A 25,363-nucleotide genomic window follows, 5' to 3' on the forward strand; every position below is an offset into this window, starting at 1 on the left:
CAGGACCACAGTTGGTTTGGATTTTACGTAAGGGCGAACATAAAAGTGTCATCTGTTTGTTTTTAGTATTGTTTCATCAGGAGAACATCATACTGAGAATATCTCACTGGCCTCAAAATAACTGTGTGCAATAATAAGCATGAAAGCTTATTGTGCTTGTGTTGCATTACTTTGAATAGTGCTTTGAAGGAAATATTGAACTCCTCAGCCTTGGTTCAATTTACAGATGACCTTATAAAAGGTCATTAAAAGTTAATTCTGTTTTACCTTCCGTGGATGCTGCCTTACCTTGTGAATATTTCCAGCGTTTTATGGCTTTATTGCAGATTTTCCAGCATCTGTGGCATTTTGCACTAGTTAAACCATTTCCATTGGTGTTCATGCAGTAATATTACAACCAGTAGTTTATACAGTTTTCAATCCACTGGTGTGGCAGCGTTTGGCTTGGAGTTTCTCTTCATTACCTTTATGGTAAAAATAATTTATGATTACATTTAACACATTGCTGAGGAATTCATAGTTCTCTGATTTTTGTTTTGATGGATGAATTGCTGTGTTTTTTTTCCAAGCTGTTACTGAGTAATGAAAAATGGATCTGGTATCAGTGTGTTTAAACTGATAAGAACCAGCTGTGGGCTGGTGACTGTTACTGTAATGAAGGATTTGCCAAGGGCATATCCTGAGTATGAGGACGTCTGAAGAATTGAGTTTGTACTTCAAGGAAAGAGTAACTTTGCAAAATTTAGTGCAGTATCACACTAATCAGGATATAATTACCAAGTGTGAGGTGTTGCACTCGGGAAGATCTGGAGGGCATGCATTTAAAGTGAAAGGGGAAAATTTCAAAGGAGGTGTAAGGGGCAAGTTTTTTTACACAGAGAGGGGTGGGTGCCAGGAATGTGCTGCCAGGGGCGGTATCATTGAGTCATAGAGCAATACAGCGTGGATACAGGCCCTTCGACCCAACGAATCCATGCCGACCACCGTGTCCACCCAGCTAGTCCCAATTTCTTGGTGGTGGAGGGCAGGTACACATTTAATGTCAGGACCCTTAACAGTGTTGATGTACAGAGGGATCTTGGGGGTCCAAGTCCATAGCTCCCTGAAAGTGGCTGCACAAATTGATAGGGTGGAAAAGAAGTCATATGGTGTGCTTGCCTTTATTAGTTGAGGCATTGAGTTCAAGAGTCAGGAAGTTTTGTTGCTGCTTTATAAAACTCTGGAGTACTGCATTCAATTCTAGTTGCCCCATTGTAGGAAGGATGTGGAGGCTTTGGAAAGGGTTCAGAAGAGGTTTGCCCGGATACTGTCTGGATTAGAGGGCAGGTGCTATAAGAAGAGGCTGGACAAACTTGTGTTGTGTTTTCTGGAACGGCAGAGGCTGAGAGGAGTATAGAAGTTTATAAAGTTATCAGAGACGTAAACAGAGTAGGCAGCTGGTATCTTTTTCCCAGGGTCAAAATGTCTAATACTACAGGGCATGCATTCAAGGAGATGTGCGGGACAAGTGGTGGGTGCCTGGAATGCGCTGCTGGGGGTGGTGATACAATAAAGGTGTTTAAGAGACTCTTAGATAGTCCATATCCCTCTATTTTCTGCCTATTCATGTGCCTATGTGCAGGCAGAAGGGTGTGGGTGTTATTGGCTTAATTAGTTTGGTATAACATTGTGGGCCGAAGGGCCTGTTCCTATGCTGTACTGTTCTATGTTCTAAATTTTCTTTTCAACAATAACCTGTTATGAAAGAAAATTGTTCTTTCTTCTTTGATTGGTGTCCTTGTACAGGTTGGGGCTTCCAAAACCTACTGTGGTGAAATTACCAGGGAGTTAAGGACTGTGCTGTGTAACAAATATGTTTGGTACATGTAAGGAACAGAGCAATTGTAATTCCTCTTGTGTTGAAGTGTTTATTGCTGATACATCCCATTGCAGGCATTGCCTCTTTAAGGAACATTACTTCATGTGGTTAGATTTTCAACTTGTTGACTGGCAGTGAAGTTGCTGTTATGGATTAGCCACTCATTTTAGAAACCAAAAGTAACTACACATGCTGGAAAGCCGACACGAGCAGAAAAGGCTGCAAACACTCAGCAGGTCAGGAAGCATCTGTGGAAAGAGAAACAGAGTTAATGCTTCAGTTCTGATGAAGGGCTTTTGACCTGGAATATTCGCTCTGTTTCCCTCTCTACAGAGGATTCCTGACCTGCTGAGTGTTTGCAGCATTTTCTGTTTTTGATTTTAGAAACCAGCTGATTTAACATGAGAATCTGTCCCTTGTGTGTTCTACAGTGAATTGGATACTTGAGTCTGAATCTCACCAAGGTAACATGTAACTAAATAATCTGGAATTAAAAAACAGGTATAAGTGGCCGTAAAGTTACTGGATTATTGTAAAACTCCATGTAGTTCACTAATGTCCTTTGGGGAAGGAAGCCTGCTGTTCTTAGCTGGTCTGGTCTCTATGAACACCAGATTCACAGCAGTGTGGTTGCTGTCTGATTGGCTTTGATATTGTCTAGTAAACAGGCAACCTCATTCAATGACCCAACTAAAAAATATATGAATTTGGCTTGAGGTTAGCAATATGAGCAGCCCTTGACAGAATACATGAGAGGAGTGGTTCTGGACTTGAGTGGGAGCTTTTTGAATCACCACTATCTGTTAAAGCCTCCAATTAGACCCCAGGGTGAGAGTCCTTCACAATGACCTGTTCTGTGATGTGGAAACAACCCTAGAACCGTGTTTAAGTGGAATAATTGAACATGCCTGGGGAATGTTGCACTTTGTACTGTTGACTGTACAGGTGCATGTGCCTATTCATGAGATAAGTGGAAAGCAACCAATAACCTGCATGCATTTGACAGGGTGGAAACATCCTGTCACATAGAGAAAATTAAAATTTCCTTGTCCTTGCACCTACGTGGTTTAATATTGGACAACGTTGCGTCATTGAGTTTGATATAAAAATACCTTAAAGATCTTCATTAGCCATCCATATTCTTAATCTATTATAAAATCTAGAGCTATAACATGGGATGCTGCCTTGAAATTCCTCTTTCTATTAACGCAACCTCTAAGGAAACCTGTCGTTAAAGGTTGGGTCTTCAGGTGAATACATTGTGTTGGAATATCCAAATCCTCTGCCCGCTGGGTTCTTACCTGGAAGTAATGGCCACAATATGCTTCATGGTGTTCTGCTCAGCAAAGGCATGGCAACCCTGCTGAACCCCCAACAGCAGTCTCTTCCTCCAGCCAATCGCTGTTCTCGTCAGTGCACCCTGGAGGTCATGTGACTGATGGTACTTGATGGTTGGCATGGAAATGATGGGACGAAGGGCCTGTTTCTTTGCTGTACCACTTGATGACTGCCCCTCACCCACTCTGATGTTTGCCCCTATTAAAGGCACACCCCCCCCAAAAAAAAACTTGTCTTCAACCTCAGGCAGGGCTTGACACCTGCATCCCCTACATTATCAAAGAAAATGAAAATAAAAATATTCCACTCCGAAGCAAGAAAAGAGTTTATTTTAATTGACTGAGGTCCTGACACTAAAATGACATAAAGCAAACCAAACTGGTTGGTAGATAGAAACATTTATCTTCAAGGTTAATAGTGAAAATGAAATGCATGCAATGTACGTTGCTGAATAGAACCAGCATTAACTCCCTATTTTAATTGTTTTTGTCAAAGTTTTTAACCTACATCTAAATATTATGTAATATATTCTCATGGATTTTAGGACTTATGGTAGATTTAAATGAAAACACTGTGTCAGTGTAGGGTTCAAGATTATATCCCTGACACTTGCACTATAAAACTAACCACGCAGTTCATTAGACTTAAATTCCTTTTGCATCAATAAGATAAAACGAACCACGGTAAGTTAACTACTTTGCTGCTTTTCAATCAAATAGGATGGAAATTTTGCCAAATTCCCATGGTTTGTGGAAAGATTAAGATTGAAGTGGCGATATACTGTGCTGTGAGGGTGCATCAAGGATATGGGGCCTTATGAATAGACAAGGGGAAACATGAAACAATTATTTTAGGTCATTTCTGATACAATAAATGATTTGGTACAATTCAGTGCATTTAGAAGGATAGATCCTAAGGGAGCTTGACACAGTAGATGTTGAGATATTCTCACTGGTGGGAGAGTCATGAACAAGGGGACATAGCTACGAGGTAAAGGGCCAGTCTTTTAAAACTGAGGTGCATAGAAATTTCTTCTTTCAGAGGGTAGTGAATCTCTGGAATTTCCTTGTCCTGAGAGTGTTGGGGGCCAAATCATTAAGTGTTTTAAAGGTGGAGATAAGATAAATATTTGAAAGATCGAGGAATTGAGAGCTTTGGGGAACTGGCATAGAAGAGGAGTTGAGGCCAGTGCAGATTAGCCATAATCATATTGAATGGTGAGGCAGACTCCTTATTATGTTCTTGGAAGTACTGTGTAGTACTGGGCAAGCTTTATAAATAATTCATTCTACAGGACAGGCAACAAAAACGTAATTGTGTTGAAATAAACTATAACAGTATGAACATAATTGAAAGTCTCAGCCAAGATGCATTGGAAGGTAGTATTGCAGAAAATATTCCCTCAACCAATGTTTGCTGCTCAGTGTGGGAGCTAATGACGTTCTGGCTTGAAGATGATATTCTGGTAAATGGCATCTCCTCGTCAACTGATATTTCCTCCTCTACAGTTCTTCAAAGGTGAACAAGACAAAGGGCTGACGGGAGAGCTCTGAGATACAAGTTTCCTCGCTAACAATTTTAAATTCAAATAGAATGGTGGCACACTGCACCTTCAGTAGAATTATACTTCACTTTAGTGTTATAAGTCATATTGTAATGATCATATATGCAGTTCAAAATCGTTTAACCTCAGATTTATGTTATTTAGATAAATTAATACATGTAGAAATAGTATAATTTTAATTAGAGTTAACTATGAAAGCATTTTACATAAATAAATCCCTGTTCTGCAGATTTGAGACATTTGAGATGTTCTATGGGGGAAAAAATGTTCAATGTCAACTGGCTGAAGTACGGAGGAGGAGTAGATCTTTTCTGGAATTGGATAATGAGAGCAATCATGCACTGGCCATTGGATTGGTTCATTGGAGAAGTTGAGCCTCACAGTTGATAACATTACCCAGGCTTCAGGAGCAGAGAGGGAGGGAGGAGCACAGGGGAATGCAGCATTTGAGCATCGATTGAATCAAATGCTGGGAAAATATAGACGTTGGAATGGGTGATGCTTTATAGTTCCACATTTGTAGTCACCACCCCCCCCCCCCCCCATTCCCACCCCACCCCACAACTGGACATAAAGTGGGTGACTTGTTGATTGAACAATCAGCGACTGTAAGTTCTGCTCCTATCGTTGATATTTGTGAATTTTGAATTTATTAAAAAAAATGTTTCCAGTATAGAATTGTCATTAAAACCCCAACTGGAAAACCAATGTCCTATTGGGAAGAGAATTTAAAACCCTTATCCTGTCTGGTCTAGATGTGACTTCAATCTTCCTTTCTCCTTTATTTGGCATCTAGTAACTACACTACCATAACTTCGTTGTGGTTGATGATTCTTAACTAACCTCTGAAGTGGTCTTGCCAGTTACTCAGTTACTGATAAACCCCTCAGAACAGCACATTATTCCAGCCTGAGCTGTGATACCAGTGTTGTGATCAAGTGTTACGTTAACTGCACAAAATAATGTTAGTTTTAATTATTAACATACATTTTCTTAGTTTCAGAAGATCATTTTGATGCTAGTTCATCTAATTATCAGTCATTAAAATAATTTTAGTGTTGGCTAAACCAACATGACTCTGAGGTCAGGTCAGGATTTGTTTTTCACTGTTTGGCGTATGATCTGCAAGCAAAAATGTTAATTACAGGATTTTGGACGTCACTGACTCTGAGGCAGTGCAGGGTGACGAGATGGTGGTGGAGCAGAAGTGTTGCTTGGTGCTCAGTCCCTGCAGAAATAGATTCAGATTAGTTTATTGTCATATACAGCAGGGTGCAATGAAATTCCTTGCTCGTGTGAAGCTCACAGTGTAAATACAAGAGAGAGCTGCCAGCCTAAATCCAGGTTACTGCAATGGTTGCTTTTGCTCAGCACCCAGGAGCTCATTGAGATTCAGATAAATTCCTTGGCGAGGTTGAGGCTCACAAGTTGATACGGTTGCCAATGTTTTGGCAGCAAAGAGGGATAGAGCAGCACATGGGAATGCAGCAGTTGATCGATTGTCTAATCCAACATTGGATAAGATAAGATATCTTTATTAGCCACATGTACATCAAAACACACAGTGAGATGCATCTTTATGCATAGAGTGTTCTGCGGGCAGCCCACGAGTGTCGCCACACTTCTGGCGCCAACATTGCATGCTCACAACTTCCTAACCTGTACGTTTTTTTTTGGAATGTGGGAGGAAACCGGAGCACTTGGAGGAAACCCACACAGACATGGTGAGAACGTACAAACTCCTTACAGACGGGCCGGAATTGAACCCGGCTCGCTGGCGCTGTAATAACTTTACACTAACCGCTACACTACCATGCCTGCCCTCATTGTAAGGTCAAGAGTCCACCTTATCGTACAAGAGGTCTGTTCAATAATCTTATAACAGCAGGATAGGAGCTGTCCATGAACATGGTGGTACGTGCTTTCAGGTTTTTGTATCTTCTGCCTGAGGGGAGGGGAGAGAAGAGGGAATGTCTGGGGTGGGAGCAGTCTCACCATCTAGCCAATACTCTTGAGAATTCCTCCCGGGGACAAATCTCCAACAACATGTTCACCTCTGTGGATTCGCTCTTTATTGAGTAGATGAGCTTTAATTTGTGTCTCTCTTATTCATCCACAGGGCTTTGTCAATTACATTCCCTTGTTACTACAGAACATTTCTTGGCCTGATTCCTGGTCTGGTGGTGACTTCCATATTCTCACTGGTAGCCTGTTCTAAAGGCCACCAGTATAAAGTAGGTGGCAAGTAACCCATGGGCAAAGGGGGTGCAACCTGTCCCCTCGGAGAGTGGTGAGAATAGGGAACCCATTCCCACAGGGAGCATGTAGAGTATAGATGGAGTTAGGGTAGAGATAAGTAGCTGATGTAGTAAGGAGGTTACGCTGGCAGAATTAGATAAAGATTGGGAAGAGTGCAAATGCTGTGGATTAAATGGGCTGAATGGCCTGTTTTTGAGCTGTATGTAACTCCAAATCATCCATTTTCCTCACCCTCTGACTTCCTTCTTTCTGATGTTGGAAATACCGTGTCACTCTTTGTGACATTGAGTGCTGGAGGATTAAAGGAAGTGGAATCTAGGGTTGCGGTTGTAATAAGCTGCCATTAAGTGGTTTCCAGCACCTGTGAACTATTTTTTTGGCTTTTTTACTTGTGATTAATTATATAGATCCACTGCCGATCATGATGGAGTTGTAGCTGTTTCCATTATCTCCAAACCTGAGATACTGGTTACATTCAGAACCAGACACAATGTCCTTCAAGAGGAAGTGTGCAGACTTCTTAATTGCAATAATATCAGATAACAAATGACAGCACCCCCATCATATCCATTGTGCACCCCCATTGTGCAGACGACGTAAAGGTTGGTGGTGTTGTGGATAGTGTAGAGGATTGTCGAAGATTGCAGAGGGACATTGATAGGATGCAGAGCTGGGCTGAGAAGTGGCAGATGGAGTTCAATCCTGAGAAGTGTGAAGTGGTACACTTTGGAAGGACAAACTCCAAGGCAGAGTACAAAGTTAGTGGCAGGATTCTTGGTAGTGTGGAGGAGCAGAGGGATCTGGGGGTTCATATCCACAGATCCCTGAAAGTTGTCTCACAGGTGGATAGGGTAGTTAAGAAAGCTTATGGGGTGTTAGCTTTTATAAGTCGAGGGATCAAGTTTAAGAGCCGCGAGGTAATGATGCAGCTCTATAAAATTCTGGTTAGACCACACCTAGAGTACTGTGTCCAGTTCTGGTCTCCTCATTATAGAAAGGATGTGGAAGCATTGGAAAGGGTGCAGAGGAGATTTACCAGGATGCTGCCTGGTTTAGAGAGTATGGATTATGAGGAGAGACTAAGGGAGCTGGGGCTTTACTCTTTGGAGAGAAGGAGGATGAGATGAGACATGATAGAGGTGTACAAAATATTAAGAGGAATAGGTAGACAGCCAGCGCTTCTTTCCCAGGGCACCAATGCTCAGTACAAGAGGACATGGCTTTAAAGTAATGGGTGGTGAGTTCAAGGGAGATATCAGAGGAAGGTTTTTTTACCCAGAGAGTGGTTGGGGCATGGAATGCGCTGCCTGGGACGGTGGTGGAGGCAGGTACATTGGTCAAATTCAAGAGATTACTAGGTAAGCATATGGAGGAATTTAGAGGGATATGTGGGAGTAAGGGGTTAGATAGTCTTAGGCGAGGTTTAAAGGTCGGCACAACATTGTGGGCCGAAGGCCTGTATTGTGCTGTACTGTTCTATGTTCTGTGTTCATATCAATGGTTCCAGCACTCTTGGGAAAAGAAGTGTGCAAATCACAGGGGAATCCAATTCTACTCCTCACCTGATGCCTCGTGGGAAGTCAGCTGGAGAGCTCGTCCACTGTGGGAGCTCCCCAACTGATATCTTTGACCCCAGCGCCTCTTACACCCAGAACAGAATCATTCCCACTGACTTACATGGTGTGAAATCTGTTGTTTTGATGCAGCAGTACAGTGAAAAGACATAAACTTACTGTAAATTACAAAAATAAATAAATAGTGTAAAGAAAGGAATAACGAGGTAGTGTTCATGGATCATTCAGAAATCTAGTGGCAGAGGGGAAGAAGCTTTCTGAATCATTGAGTGTGGGTCTGCAGGCTCTTGTACCTCCTCCCTGATGGTAGTAACGAGAAGAGGGCATACCCCGGATGGTGAGGGTCCTTAGTGATGGATGCCGCACTGCCTCTTGAAGATGTCCTCGACGGTGGGGAGGGTTGTGCCCGTGATGGAGCTGGCTGAGTCTACAACCCTCTGCAGCCTCTTGCGATCCTGCACATTGGAGGGTCCATACCAGGCAGTGATGCAACCAGTCAGAATGCTCCCCACCGTACATCTATAGAAATTTGTAAGAGCCTTTGGTGACATACCAAATCTCCTCAAACTCCTAATGAAGTAGAGCCGCTGGCGTGCCTTCTTCGTGATTGCATCAATGTGTTGGGCCCAGGATAGACAAACACTTGAAAGTGTGGATGGATATTTAATAGTGGGCCAAAGGGCCTGTTTCTGTGTGGTGTGGCTCTATGACTCTACAGTCGGGACCATCTAATCAAAGGCACTTCTAGATAAGAGGGGATTTAATTTGATCGTTGCCTACTGTACGGTAGAGTGCACAAGCCAGCCGCAGATATCTGGCCAGCTTACTCTGTGCCTACAATTTCTGCTCTGCATGAACCCTGCTTCCTCATACCTCTCAGCACTGGACATTGTCGGTCCTCAATCAGTCGCTCTCAATTACCCGCTGTGGGCTGCATAGGGACAGGAGCTGAGACTGCGCTGCACTGATAATCTGCGCATTAGAGCACAGTGTTCGATGTTCAGCTGCAGAGATGCAGCTTTGAATTCCCTGCCGTTCCATTATAAGACAATTAAGATAATTGGCAAAAATGCCAGAGGGGTTATGAAGTAAATCTCATTAACACAGCGAGCTGCTGCGATCCAGAATGTACTTCCTGAAATGGTGGTGGAAGTCGACGCAGTAGGAACTTTCAAAAGGGAATTGAAGAAATATTTGAAGAAGGAAAAATTTGCAAAGCTACTGAGAAAGAGTGGGACTAATTGGGCAACTTGTCCCTGGGCCACTTCTTTGGGGTGCAGGAGGACATGCCTCCACTCCAGTGTTTTGAGGAGTGGAAGATGCCCGCGTGTGAATTCTTTGAATGTCGAGTGGCTGTTATGACATCGTCTTGATAGAGTGAGGTTTTAGTCCAATGGTAAGGAGGTCCCACATGATTGAAGGTCTAGCTCTGCTTCATAGACCTAGTGTACGTGCACGTGCGTCTACACACACTGACATACAGTCAGGTGCACATAAACACACGTACATGCTAATGCATTCATCCACACACACACACAAACCCACACACATACACACACGCGCATACACAAACACACACACAAACCCCCACACATACACAAGCACTACTCTCTTGCTCCATCACACAGCACAAACATATGCACAAGTGCGCGTGCTCTCTCTCTCTCCCTCTCTCTCACACACCACTCTTGCTCCACCTCTCACACACACACACCACTCTTGCTCCACCTTACACACACACACACCACTCTTGCTCCACCACTCTCACACACACCACTCTTGCTCCACCACTCACACACACACCACTCTTGCTCCACCACTCACACACGCACCACTCTTGCTCCACCACTCACACACGCACCACTCTTGCTCCACCACTCACTCACACACGCACCACTCTTGCTCCACCACTCACTCACACACGCACCACTCTTGCTCCACCACTCACTCACACACGCACTACTCTCTTGCTCCACCACACACACACACACGCACTACTCTCTTGCTCCACCACACACACACACACGCACTACTCTCTTGCTCCACCACACACACACACACACGCACTACTCTCTTGCTCCACCACACACACACACACGCACTACTCTCTTGCTCCACCACACACACACACACACGCACTACTCTCTTGCTCCACCACACACACACACACACGCACTACTCTCTTGCTCCACCACACACACACACACACACGCACTACTCTCTTGCTCCACCACACACACACACACGCACTACTCTCTTGCTCCACCACACACACACACACACGCACTACTCTCTTGCTCCACCACACAATTTTCATTGTGGATTAGGAGCTGATGGCGTTGTTAGTTAAATGAGACATGGGCCATACTGAATCTATGAAAGCTCACGGTGTATCTCTGCCCAGACATAGATACATGCCACTGTGTTAAGTGTGTGCTGCTGTTTCCACTGCTCCTGTCCAATCACAATCATTCAACACGAGTTGTAGTGATTGTGGCAAATCCTTAGAAATTGTGGTCCAAAGGTCACATTTAATATTTTAACAGAATATTTTAATCAAAATTCATTTTTGTTTTCCTTGAAGTTAATACAAAACAAGTTACTGCACTGTCAAAAAAAAAACAACCATCCATCATCCACCCTTGTTAATCCAAAGCCTTTATCTTCACTCAGATGGAAAATTTGAATCATCCAGCTGCTTGAATCAAACCATTCGGCTGTGAGAGAGGTACGGGTCAATGGTGGACCTTTCATCTCTGGCTCAGAAGGTTCTGGATTTGACGTACTCCTGGACAAAAATTGGAAAGCTTTCACTTGGTATCTTGTTCAGAACAACCTGAATGCTTTCCAACCACAGACAGGTTTTTGACCTTCTGAATTTGTAAAAAAAAAACCACAACCTGCTGAGTATTTCCAGCATTTTCTGTTTTTTACCTGATGAGTAGGAAATGCAGTCTTGAGCACAGCAAGCTCCCACAAACAGCGATGTGAAAATGACCAGATAACCTGTTGCAGAAGAGTTGGGTGCCAACCAGAACTCTTCTCCCTATTCTTCTTCAGTACAGTGCAGTGGGGATCTGCTGCAGAAACAAGTCAACGATCAATGCTTCACCTGAACAACAGCAAGGCAGCCCTCCCTCAGTACCTCACTGGAGCAGCAGCCCAGACGTTTGTGCTGGGTCTCTGGAGTAAGATTTGAATCATAGCCTTCTGACTCAGAGGAGCAGATGCCACTAACTGAGCCACCACTGATGTAATAGAAAGATATATATTTTTCAGATGTAACATTTTTAATTACCTAGGGTGTGGTTGCAGTCTGGAACACAGTACCCGAGAAGGTGGTGGAGGCAAGTACTCCCATGACATACATGGAAGAACTCTTGAATTGATGAGGCATTGAAGGTTATGGACCAAGTAAGATAAGATATTTTTATTAGTCAAGTGTACATCGAAACACACAGTGAAATGCACCTTTTGCGTAGAGTTCTGGAGGCAGCCCGCAAGTGTCGCCACACTTCCGACGCCAACATAGCATGCCCACAACTTCCTAACCCGTACGTCTTTGGAATGTGGGTGGAAACCGAAGCACCCGGAGGAAACCCACGCAGACACGGGGAGAACGTACAAACTCTTTACAGACAGCGGCCGGAATTGTACCCGGGTCACTGGCACTGTAAGGTGTTATGCTAACCACTACGCTACTGTGCTGGTAAATGGGATTAGTATAGACTTGTTGGTCAGTATGGATTTGGTGGAGATTGGCACATTCCAGGCTGCAGGAGTACGTGCTGAGGGACGCACTGAAGCTGGGTGCAGCCAACGCAAAGGCTGGGTGGGGAAGTACTACACTTTTTTAGGGTTCTTCTGCCACTGGAGAGGGAGGGGTGGGGACAGGCGAGAAAGCCCCTAAATATTGTAAATATGGGACAGGGTAGCTTCCAGGGAGTCACACGTGTGGCATCGGTGCTGTTTTCTATATAAAAAGGTAACACTAATGAATGATCTGTACAAGAATGTAAAGGTTTGCACTGTTTTATAACTGTATATAGTTTGTCTTTTATTATGAATGAAGTTATTTTGTATATAAAAGAGAAGGGACCTATTCCTGCCTTGTAAAACTCTACTATTCTAACCCAAGGACCTCACGAAGACATAAGAGATCCAAAGGCATTGTTTCCAATGAAGATGGAGAACTCCAGGAAAATTCTACCTTTTATTTATCTCTCAACCAATGTCACTAAAGTAGGTTACCTGGTCATTGCTGTTTGCAGGACCTTGCTGAGGGTGAATTAAGTGACGCATCCTCTTGTCTTTAGCAGCAGGGACTACACTGCAGAAAGTACACAAGTGGCTGTTAAGAGCTTTGGGCATCCTGAAGTTCTGGAAGGTGCTATGCAAATGCAGGTCCTTTCCTTAAAACAGGTTAGAATGAATGAACGATTCAGATTGGCCGAGTCTGCGTGAAGGGAGTAGAGAATTGTAAAGCAAGAAAAAAAAACCACAACCCCCAACAAAGGTGCACAGACAGCATTTGGAACAGTGACCCTCCCACATGTTGTGTTTCACAGTAAGTGAGGGAACGGGGCTGGTCACGATACCACCAGCACACAGATACTCCCAGATAGTGGAGCTGAGCATTCATAGGTTCTGTGTACCATGTTAGTCCTCTCCCCAATGGGAGTAATTTACTTGTCGTCTGTGCATCACCTGGTCCATAATTACAAAGAAAGACAGGCTTGCATTTATGTAGTGTCTTTCACAACCTCTGGGTGCCCACTGCCAATGAAGCCCTGTTGCTGTGTAGTCAGTGTTGTGTTATAGTTGTTCTTACAGCCATCCTCTGCTCCCACAAACGTCCAAGAAATTAGATCCATCAGAGCCCATCTTGCATCTGAAATATGGCATCATCAATTCATCCAGTGCTGTGCTGGAATATCAGCTGACTTCTGTCCTCAGGTCTCTGGAGCAGGGCGTGAACTCACAACCTTCTGACAGAGGCAAGGTGCTACCAACTGAACCACAGCCAACACACGCCAATTCTTGCCTGCTATTCTCTGGAACCTCGCATTGGTGGGGCACTTATGATTAAAAAGGAATTTGGATCCTTTAAGGAATGGCAGATGGAATTTTAATTTGGATAAATGTCTTCATCTTGGAGAGAGAATGAATGAGTTCCATTAACAATGCTGGCAAAGGAACAAATTTGATGGTGATTACTGAGCATTATTACTGCTAGTACCTCGCCTGCTTGAAGCTATCATCATGTAGATGACAGCAATCATGTACTGGGAAGCAATTCAAAAACATTAGGTGGTCAGGAAAATCAAGTTGTTTTAAATTTGTAAGAACATACTTGATTTGTTGCATGTTATGTCGATGCTCCCTGTCTTGGAAAAGTCCCTGCTATACTGTATGGTTCAATTCCGGCCACTGTCTGTAAGGAGTTTGTACATTCTCTCCGTGACTGTGTGGGTTTCCTCCAGGTGCTCCGGTTTCCTCCCACATTCCAAAGTCGTATGGGTTAGGAAGTTGTGGGCATGCTATGTTGGCGCCGGAAGCGTGGCGACACTTGCGGGCTGCCCCTAGAATACTCTACGCAAAGATGCATTTCACTGTGTGTTTTGATGTACATGTGACTAATAAAAATATCTTATATAAAAAATAACAACAACCTACATTTATATAGAGTCTTCACTGTGGTAGAATGACCCAAGGTGCTTGACAGGAGCATTATTAATCCAGTAAGCTGCTGACTCCTACAGAGATATCAGTAGGACTAAATACTTTGCAAACACAGATAATGAACATTCTAAAGCAAGAGAGATGAGAAAGAATTCCTGATCTCCCAATTTACCTCACTGTGACCCTTGCACTTCATTTGTTTACTGCACTTTCTCTGTAGATGCTACCTTGATGTACTTATTTATGGCATGATCTGCCTTGATTGCCTGCAAACAAAAGTTTTTCACTCGATCTCTGGGACATTATGTTGCAGTTGTACAAATCGTTGGTGAGGCCACACTTGGAGTAGTGTGTACAGTTTTGGTCACCCTGTTAGAGGAAAGACATGGTTAAACTGGAAGGAGTGCAGAAAGGATTTACGAGGGTGTTGCCAGGACTAGAGGGCCTGAGCTATAGGGAGAGGTTGGCCAGGCTAGGTCTTTATTCCTTGGAACGTAGGAGAATGAGGGGCGACCTTATAGAAGAGTTTAACATTATGAGAGGCATAGATAAGGTGGATGGTAACAGTCTTTTCCCCAGGGTGGGGGAGTCCAAAACTAGGGGGCATAGGGGCAACTTTTTCACCCAGAGGGTGGTGAGTATATGGAACGAGCTGCCAGAGGAAGTGGATGAGGCAGGTACAATAGTGTAACTAAGAAACACTTGGACAGGTACATGGAGGGGCGGGGCTGGGAGGGATATGGGCTGAACGCAGGGAATTGGGACTAGCTGGGTGGGCCCCGTGGTCAGCATGGACTGGTTGGGCTGAAGGGCCTGTATCCGTGCTGTATTGCTCTATAACTTTATCTCAGTACACTTACTACATTTACAATAATAAGCCAAAAAAAGAGTTGGGGGAGTGCAGAGAGGTGGCAGAGTGCATGGGATTTAGGATGTCATGAAGTGAAAGGCTGCATTTGTATATTGCATAGTAAAGGAGAAAACTTTTTGCATTTATATAGCATCCTGCACCACCTCAGTTCATCCCAGTGAAGTATAGTTTCTGTTGGGATGTATGACTGGCAACTGACACCCAGCAAGCTGCCAGATGTGGTGATGCGGTAATGGTTAGATAATCTCTTCTTGACGATGCTGTTTAGGGAATACTGAACTGGTACTCCTTAACTAGTACCAGGACAGAGGCTGTCCCTGTATTGACCAAGATTCCATGGAGAATTCCCCTGAACTTTTCCAAATAGTGTCACAGTATCTTTTACAAGCACCTGAGAGGCCAGTGTAACAAACATTTCATCAGAAAGACTGCACCTCTGGCAGTGCAGCACTCCCTCGGTACTGCACTGGAATATTAGCTTGGATTTTGTACTGAAGTCACTGGAGTGGGGATTAAATTCACATCCGTTTGACTGATAGGCAGTAGTCCTGCCACCACCCCAGCTGCCCAACAACTGGAAAGCATTCAGTGAAGCTGTCGGTTTTACTGTAACATGTCTGTGTGAAAGATATTGCTTCACCATGTGTCACTTACCAACTTTTAACTCCTCCAGGATGCTATCTGTGATGGGATTCTTCATGAAAACGTTTCTGCTGTTTCTTTTATCTCGCTGTCCGCTGATAAGTTATAGAATGATACAGCACGGAAACAGGCCCTTCGGCCCAACTGGTCCACGCCGACCACAGCATCCTCCCTGCTAGTCCCAGTTGCCTGCATTCAACCCATAACCCTCCAAGCCCCTCCCCTCCATGTACCCATCCAAACACCTCTTAAATGTCGCAACTGTACCTGCCTCTGGCAGCTCATTCCACGTACTCCCTACCCTCAGTGTAAAGAAGTTACCTCTTAGGTCTCTTTTAAATCTCGCCCCTCTTATCTTGCATCTGTGCCCTCTAGTTTTGGACTCCCCAACCCTGGGGAAAAGATTTTGACCGTTCGCCAAATCCATACCTCTCATGATTTTATAAACTTTAGAGGTCACCCCTCATTCTCCTACTCTCCAAGGTATAAAGATCCAGTGTGGCCAACCTCTCCCTATAACTCAGGCCCTCTAGTCCAGGCAGCATCCTCGTAAATCTCTTCTGCACCCTCTCCAGCTTGACAGTGTCTTCCCTATAGCAGGGTGACCAAAACTGTACACAATTCTCCAAGTGTGGCCTCACCACGACTTCTATAACTGCAACATAATGTCCCTATTCCTTAACTTGATGCCCTGACTGATGAAGGCTAGCATGCCAAACGCCGCCTTCACCATCCTGTCTACATGCGCGGCCGCTTTCAACAAACTGTGCACTTGTACTCCCAGCTCCCTGTGTTCCACTACACCCGTCAGTTCATTGCCATTCACTGTATAGGTCCTACCCTGCTTTGAATGTCCAAAATGCATCACCTTACACTTATCTAGGTTGTCGGATCCAGTTATTTTCAAATCCATAGGTTCTTTCAGGAGTCCAAGAATGAGTTGAAAACAACTTGGTGCTTCACAAAGTTTTATTGGAAAAGTTTCAAACAAAGAAACAGTCACAGAGCACATGGCAAAAGCTTTACTACTGGGAGATGAGCCGAGACAAAAGGAACTAAAGATTAGCTAGGACTGGTGGGGGAGAGAGCAAGAGAGAGATTAACAACAAACGACAGTTTTTATACCTGAGATAAGAGGTACTCCTTAGCTAACAATAGTCCAATCAGGAAACCTATTAGATACCTGTGGCAAAACCAACCAATGAGAAAACATGTATTCACCTGATGGACAAACCAATAAGCTAGGAAGCGGCCATCCCCTGTGCAGCCACTTGAGGTGTACTAAACACTATACATGTTAAAAAAACTAATTAAAACAGTCGAATCCAACAGGTTGAAAACCATTTGCCACTCCTCAGCCCATCTCCCTAACCGATCGAGATCTCTTTATAATTCATTGTAACCTGCTTCACTCTCGACAAGACCCCCTAATTTAGTATTGTCAGCAAGCTTGCAAATCGTGCCGTGTACATTCACATCCAAATCAGTTACATGATTAGATAAGGAACAAGGCCATGAGCATTCCTGATGCCTGTTGTGCTGGGGAGCTGAGCTAACATCTGTAGAGATGGTTAATATCCTAACGTGTACCAACACTTAAGTCATCTGAGCCAAGAATGCTGAGTCAGCCCTCCGTGCAAGGGTGTGTCTCATATCTATTTCACAAACTTATCCTCGGTAGAAATAATCCAAAGTAAATGTTTACACTGGAACAATGTTAGAAGTATTTTCCATATTTCCTTGTGACTTAGGAACCTACTTTGGCCCATTGACTCCCTGCTGCTTACAGAACAATCCTGTTCGCCCACTATATTTTTTCCCCTGTAACCTGTTCTCCCCACACTCCCTCAACCCCACACTCCCTCACCTACACACTCGAGGCAATTTACACTGACTGTTGTACTTATCAATCAACCAGATATGAAAAGCTGCTTAAGTTTGTGCACTGTTCCTTTTACGTCTTTACGTTCCAAAAGATCTGGCACTGAGGCCTACTTTGAATTACTTTCACTATTTCTACTTTCAAACTGGAGCCTGGTTCAAACTCCATTAATGGGCTTTTGCTGTAGTGCCATTGATATCAATGTCAAAGTCGAGTTTGTTGTCATCTGTACAAGTACATGTGTGCACAGGTGCAATGAAAAACTTACTTGCAGCAGCATCACAGGCACATAGCATCACATAAGCAGCATTCACAAGAAAAAACATAATGAAGCATAAATTATGCACAATTTTTACAAGAAAGAACACAGTGCAAAAAATATGTCCATTTTAGTGCAAAGTAGTTATAGTGTTGCTAAGCTATAGTGATTAGGGTTGTGCCGGTTGGTTCAAGAACTGAATGGTTGAAGGGAAGTAACTGTTCTTGAACCTGTTGGTGTGGGACTTAAGGCTTCTGTACCTCCTGCTCGATGGTAGCTGCGAGAAGATGGCATGGCCTGGATGGTGGGGATCTTTGGTGATAGATGTTGCCTTCTTGAGGCAGCGCCTCCTGTAGATACTACCGATGGTGGGGAGGGATGTGCCCGTGATGTATTGGGCTGAGTCCACGACTCTCTGCAGCTTCTTACATTACTGTGCATTTGAATTGCCGTACCAGATCATGATGCAACTAGACAGGACACTTTCAACAGTACATCTGTAGAAGTGTGTTAGAATGCTCCCCACTATTGCCACATCAGTAGTTATAAGGAGACTACTGAAGCAAATGGTCTCATTGTAACAGTATGGTATGAAAGGTTTTGCTTCACTGTGTGGAATAATTGGCAGTTCCTCTGTACCAGTGTCTCATCACGTCTGTAGTGTGAACCATCTAAGTAGACCACAGCAGTCTCTTGACAGGGATACTTGTTCTGCATCCTGGGACACTGGCATTTATTGCATATCCTGAAGCCCTTTGAACTGAGAAACCTGCAGGGCCATTTTGGAATGCATTTGAATGTTAACCACCGGGTCAGGTTGGCAGATTTCTTTCCCTGAGTTTGTAATAACGACCCTTATTATTTTGTGGCCACTATAATCTTTCAGTTTAATTACTTGAATTGAAATTCCTCAGCTGCTCTGTTGGGATTGCGACTCAAGTCTCTGGAGCAATAGTCCACCCCTCGAGATATGAGTCTTATAACTTAATCAAACTTATCCTACCTTGGACTTATATGACTTCTCACACCAAAGGTAAGAATGGCAAATGCTAAAGGACACTCCCCACCCCAAGTTCCCCTCCAAGCCAAAGGCCATCCTGAATTAAAAATATATCAATCTATCTCTCACAAGTAGGAGGCCATTCACCCCATCAAGTCCATGCCAGCTCTCAGAGCAATTCCGTTGATCCCAGTCCCCAAAGACTTTCCTTGTCATCTGTTCTCTCCCACATACCCATAAGTTCAACCCTGCCTCTCCTGAAGTCCACCCACACAGTTTAAAGCAGCCAATTAACCCACGCATCCTTGGGATAGTGAGTGGAAACCGGAGCATCTGGAGAAACCCACACAGTCACAGGAAGAACATGCAAACTCCACGCAGACAGCACCCGAGGTCAGGATCGAACCCTGGGTCACTGGATCTGTGAGGGTGTAGCTCTACCTGCTGCACCACTGTGCCTTGCCGACATCCTCCTTGATTGTCACTGGGTCAAAATCCTGGAACTCCCTGCCCAGTGGCCACTGTGGGAGGATGGCTCACCACCACTTCTTCAGGGGCAATGAAGGTTGGTCAATAAATGCTACACTTGTCAGTGTCACCCAGATCCTGAAAAAAAATCAGTAAATCAGGGCTTTACTGCAAAGACAGCTACGGTACAAGAAGGCTCCCAAACCCCTTCACATGGACGTTTACAAACAGGCATGAATGTTGTGCTTGCGCACAATGCCGTAAATTGAATGTAAAACAAAACTGTTGCTGTGGACTAATCACCGCGATCAGTGTCTGTCAATGTGTCACCCAGATATGAGAAGCCCCAGTAGTGTCGTGGTTAGCATAACACTTTACAGCGCCAGCGACCCGGGTTCAATTCCGGCCACTGTCTGTAAGGAGTTTGTACGTTCTCCCTGTGACTGCGTGGGTTTCCTCCGGGTGCTCCAGTTTCCTCCCACGTTCCAAAGACGTACTGATTAAGAAGTTGTGGGCATGCTATGTTGGCGCCAGAAGCGTGGCGACACTTGCGGGCTGCCCGCAGAACACTCTACACAAAAGATGCATCTCACTGTGTGTTTCAATGTACATGTGACTACTAAAGATATCTTATTTTATCTAATGAAGAGTTTTTGCAAGCACAGGTCTGAAATCAGAAGTTCCCTATAATCAGTGCTCCACTTACAACTTGTAACAACTCAGAGTAACTTGCAGACTTTGTCATTAAATGTTAGTATTTCTTGGATCTTTTAAAACTTGAATCCAAGCAAATGCCCCATTATACTGGGGCAACACCTGACCTTTTACTTTCTTGATCTTTAACTTAAAGAATGAAAATGCTAATTTGATTTCAAGTCATGTAGAATTGGGAGCAAAGCTGGAGAACAGGTAGGTTGTTGGCTACCTGGCAGTGGGTGTAGATAGCAGCACGAAATGTGCAAAGATTTATTCTCAATATTTGATTTCTTTGTGCCACAGAGTGACGAAGGAGGAATGAGAACTCTACAGAGGAAGTGGACATCTTTTTTAAAGACCCGACTTGTGTGTTCCATCCCAGAGTACGACTTCCATTTTAATATCTTGAAGAGCATCTATGTATTGAACCAAGAGCACTGGCAGGACACCATATTTTACGGAGTGTTTGTATCCCAGTGGTAAGTACAAATGCTGTGTTCTGATTTTATCATTGTAAATAGCGACAGCATCTTAATGAATGGTGCATGGTGGTGCTGGTGCCCTGGTAAAGAATTTTTGATTCTGTTTTCCATTTTTGATTTCCCTTCTGCATTCACAAGCAAGTCTTGATTTGAGTTTCCATTGGTGTAAAGGATGGCCACATCTCCCTTATAGAGTTTGGGGAAATTTCAGGCCCCGCTGCTGATGATGGGGCTTTTGTTTGTGGCAGTTTTGTTGTTCCATTGAGGCTGGCACATGATGGGGGAAACAGAAGTCTGAAGCCCAAGGTCACATAGAAAACTTCTGAGCTAAAGAGCAGATAGCGGCTGGAAAGGGTGCAGGAGAACCAAGAACCCACTGATGACCATGCTGTGCGGAGATTCTTCAACTGTGTCAACGCCATCTACAACCTACAGACCCAAGAGGCAAGAGTGGAGGAGAACTCAAGAACAGAGTTCACCCCCAGCAAGGTTCTTAGATGTGAGTGTCCTTGGCTCCATTCTTTAGCACACTGTCAATGGTGGGGCTACCCTAGCCTGGCAAGAAATGGCCCCTGGAGCAGACAAAATCCCCACTGAAGTACTACCACTGGATGGAGGAGTATCTACTGTATGAATTCATGACATTACCTAGTTCATCTAGGAAGAGGAGAGCATATCCAGAGGATCTTGGAGCCCCATAACCATAGCAATCTTTAAGAAGGGAGGATCAGTTTCTCTAACTTTCAGAAACCACTCCCCCCTCTTTGCTTTCCCTTATTATCCCTCTGGCCTCATTACCCCTTCTCTTTCCCCTGCCCCACCCTCACAACTTGCTCACCATCCTCGCCTTCCTCCCTCTGGTTCCCCACCTCCTTCCCTTTATTCCATGCTCTACTGTCCTCTCCTTTCAGATTCCATCTTCTTCAGCCCGTTACCTCTTCCACCTATCACCTCCCACATCATTCCCACTCTCCCCCCCCCCCCCCCCACATTCCTACCTTCCCCCTCTTACCTGGATCCACCTATCATCTGCCAGCTCGTGCTCCTACCCTTCCCCCCACCCTTTTATTTCTAGCTTCTGCCCTCTTTCTTTCCAGTCCTGATGAAGGGTCTCGGCCCGAAACATCGACAGTTCATTTCCCTCCATAGGTGCTGCCTGACCTGCTGGGTTCCTCCAGCCTTTTTTGTGTGTTGCTCCAGATTTCCAGCATCTGCAGTCCCTTGTGTCTTGGTGATTCCTGTTGCTCTGAATACTTTTGAACTAACAGTAGGTACTTCAAACACTGGGGAAGTACCTCCAATGCCCTCCAAATCAATAGGCAGGATAGGTGAACCAACGCCAACGTCCCCTGCCAGGATAATATCCAAGGCATTGAGGCTCCCTCTGATGATGGCACCACTTCCAGCGGTGGACCACGTCATCTGTCTGCCCGACACCAGACTCCTGAACGAGCCACATCACAGCAACAGATTTCAAGGTGTTCAAACTGCAGAAGTGTAACATCCGCACCGATCGGCGGGAATCCTTGGGCCGTGACAGATCAGGGCAGCAGAGAAGCCACTGAGCAGTTCGAGTCTCTCCAGTGGGAGCCAACTCAAACCGTAGAGGAAGTCTGTGCTAATCCAGCCCAACCACCCACCCCTTCGAGCACCACCTGTTCCACTTTAATATTGGTATTGGTTTATTATTGTCACTTGTACCGAGGTACGGTGAAAAACTTGTCTTGCATACCGATCGTACAGGTCAATTCATTACACAGGGCAGTTACATTGAGTTAGTACAGAGTGCATTGATGTAGTACAGGTAAAAACAGTAACAGTACAAAGTGTCACAGCTACAGAGAAAGTGCAGTGCAATAAGGTGCAAGGTCACAACAAGGCAGATTGTGAGGTCGGAGTCCTCATCGTATAAGGGAACCGTTCAATAGTCTTATCACAGTGGGTTAGAAGCTGTCCTTGAGCCGGGTGGTACGTGCCCTCAGGCTCCTGTATCTTCTACCTGATGGAAGAGGAGAGAAGAGAGAATGGCCCAGGTAGGTGGGGTCTTTGATTATGCTGGCTGCTTCATCAAGGCAGCAAGAGGTAAAGATAGAGTCCAAGGAGGGGAGGCTGGTGTCCGTGATGCGCTGGGCTGTGTCCACAACTCTCTGCAGTTTCTTGCGGTCCTGGGCAGAGCAGTTGCCGTACCAAGCCGTAATGCAGCCAGGTAGGGTGGCAAAGTCTGGGTTCCTGAGGAAGACTGTTCAGTCACCTCTGAAACCACAGAACAGGGATGGAAGCAAGGCATCTTCAATGCAGAGGGACTGCCTGAGAAGAAGAGGTTCCTCGCTATTTCAAGATCACAAGATCACACAAGACAAGGGAGCAGAAGGAGGCCATTCGGCCCATCGAGTCTGCTCCAAGGAAAAGGGAAAAAAGAAATGAGAAATGGGGAATGGAGGGGGGAAACAAAAACAAAAAAAAACTATTCTAATCCCAATTTCCGGCCTTATCCCCATATCCCTTGATACCCTGACTATTTAGATATCTATCTCTTCCTTGAACGCCCCCACTGATCTGGCCTCCACTGCTGTACGTGGCAAGGAGTTCCACAAGTTCGCCACCCTCTGGCTAAAGAAATTTCTCCTCATCTCTGTTTTGAAACTGTACCCTCTAATTCTAAGATTGTGCCCTCTGGTCCTGGACTGACCCACCAAGGGAAACAGCCTAGCCACATCTACTCTGTCCTTTCCTATCAACATTTTAAATGTCGCTATGAGGTCCCCTCTCATTCTTCTGTACTCCAGTGAGTACAGTCCAAGAGCCGACAAATGGTCCTCATACGTAAGCCCTTTCATTCCTGGAATCATCCTCGTAAATCTCCTCTGGACCCTCTCCAATGTCAGCACATCCTTATTAAACAAGTTGCATCCTTTAATCTCTCCTACTTTGATATGAGTCATGATCTCAGCACACCTTGCACCTTGCAGCCAGCAGTGGATCAGGTTTGACAGGAAAACAACAAATTGGATTTAAGAATGACCTTTGTAAAGTCTGACACCTGTTTCACCTGTCACTTCCTGTATCTTCTGACCTTTCCAAAGCTTCCACCCTCCCAGTCTAGAGGTGTATCAGCACGCATTGATTATTGTTACAGCCACTTGCATTAACCCCATGGCAGAAGGTTGAGCAGTACTTAGCTGTATTTAGTGCTAGATACAAGGAGGCATGAATGGTTTACGAATGCTGCAGTCTACACCAGACCCCAGTAAATGGGAACAGTGACCCAACTGATGGACTGGCCCCGCAGAATCTATTGAACTTGGGTGAACTTTCCACTTTTGGAAAGAAAAGCCACGTCTTGGAAACAGCTGCGCAATGAAATGAAAATAAATCGGAACTTCTGATCCAAACCATCAGTGGCACAAGAGATAGGGCTGTCGCTTCACAGCTCCAGAGACCTGGGTTCGATCCTGACCTCAGCTGCTGTGTGTGTGTGTGTGTGTGTGTGTGTGTGTGTGTGTGTGTGTGTGTGTGTGTGTGTGTGTGTGTGTGTGTGTGTGTGGAGTTTGCACCGTTCTCCCTGTGACCGTTTGGGTTTCCTCTGGGTCCTCCAGTTTCCACCCACATCCCAGGAATGTGCGTGTTAGTAGGTTAATTGGCCACTGTAAGTCACCCCAAGTGTGTAGGTGAGAGGTAGAATCTGGCAGGAATTGATGGGGAATGTGGGGAGAATAAAATGGGGTGAGTGTAGGATTGATGTAAAAAAAAATGGATGCTCGACGTTTGGCATGGAGCCAGTGGACTGAATGGCCTGTTTCTGTGCTGTACCTGTCCATGACACTGGCACAAGTTGGAAGACTATTCCATGTAGAGAGTGGAATCTTAACTAAGCTTGGTTATTGCATTGGATGGTTCTCCTTTTACCCCATTCTCTCCCTTGATCTTCGCAACCTTGGTTATGACCTGTGTTTTGACCTTGTCCCTTCCCCGAGGATGTGCAGAGAATGGACGGATATGGACCATGTGCAGGCAGAATGGATTAGTTTAATTAGGCACTATTAGCTCAATTAATTCGGCACAACATCGTGGGCCGAAGGGCCTGTACCTGTGCTGTGTTATTCTATGTTTGTTCTGTGCTCCGAGTGTGGTTGGAAATGGTCTACCAACTTGATGGAAGAACTGAGGAACCCTCCCTGGTGACCTGGCCAAGGTTTAATCCATCAACCAACATCACTGAAAGAATTCTACTGTTCCTGATTGGATGATGCACTTCATACATTGCAACTGTGACCACACATAAGTCCTTGCAAGTCTCTGGATTTGACCTGGAGCTTATGAAATAACTGGAGATCTGGAGCCAACTCCAAGTCACTGAGAGTTATGGGACCTTCCCGTTGCCTGGAATCACGGAGGCATACCCACAACACAGCCTCCATGTGTACCTGATGGTTGACCATGTCCTGAAGCTTATCACGCTCAAGTTCTCAGTTGTGGCATGAAAGGGGCAAGATAAATGCAAATCTGCCTGCCTTTTGCTCCTCCCTTCCTGCCCTTCCTCTCCCTCCCAGGCACTACCATATCCATAACATACCTGACATTAACAGCTCCATGAATTTCCTACAATAATTGACTCAGAAAGGTTTACAGTGTAACATGTATAACCCACACTTACTGCGATATCTCGATCAGCAGATCCACTGCCATTCACCCTGGGTCCGAAGTTCCTGAGGAGCTTTGACAGGGCAGGGTGTGGAAAGGATATTTCCTTTTGTGAGAGAATCTAGAATTAGAACATAGAACAGCACA

General features: G+C 44.8%; 1 protein-coding gene across 4 annotated transcripts in view; it reads left to right on the forward strand.

Annotated features, from left to right (window-relative positions):
* The window catches only part of LOC127576880 (semaphorin-4G-like), a 171,415-nt gene that overhangs the window by 98,815 nt on the left and 47,237 nt on the right, over window positions 1-25,363 (forward strand). For all 4 annotated transcript variants that reach the window (XR_007957292.1, XR_007957291.1, XR_007957293.1 and 1 more), the window contains one exon: window positions 20,397-20,572. Coding sequence is in view for 1 of the 4 variants with exons in the window: in XM_052027690.1 (XP_051883650.1) it covers window positions 20,397-20,572 (176 nt within the window). In the remaining 3 variants the exon portion in view is untranslated. The remainder of the gene's footprint in view (window positions 1-20,396; window positions 20,573-25,363) is intronic.

Source organism: Pristis pectinata, chromosome 12 (genome assembly GCF_009764475.1).
Source record: "Pristis pectinata isolate sPriPec2 chromosome 12, sPriPec2.1.pri, whole genome shotgun sequence".
NCBI classification, from domain to species: Eukaryota; Metazoa; Chordata; class Chondrichthyes; order Rhinopristiformes; family Pristidae; genus Pristis; species Pristis pectinata.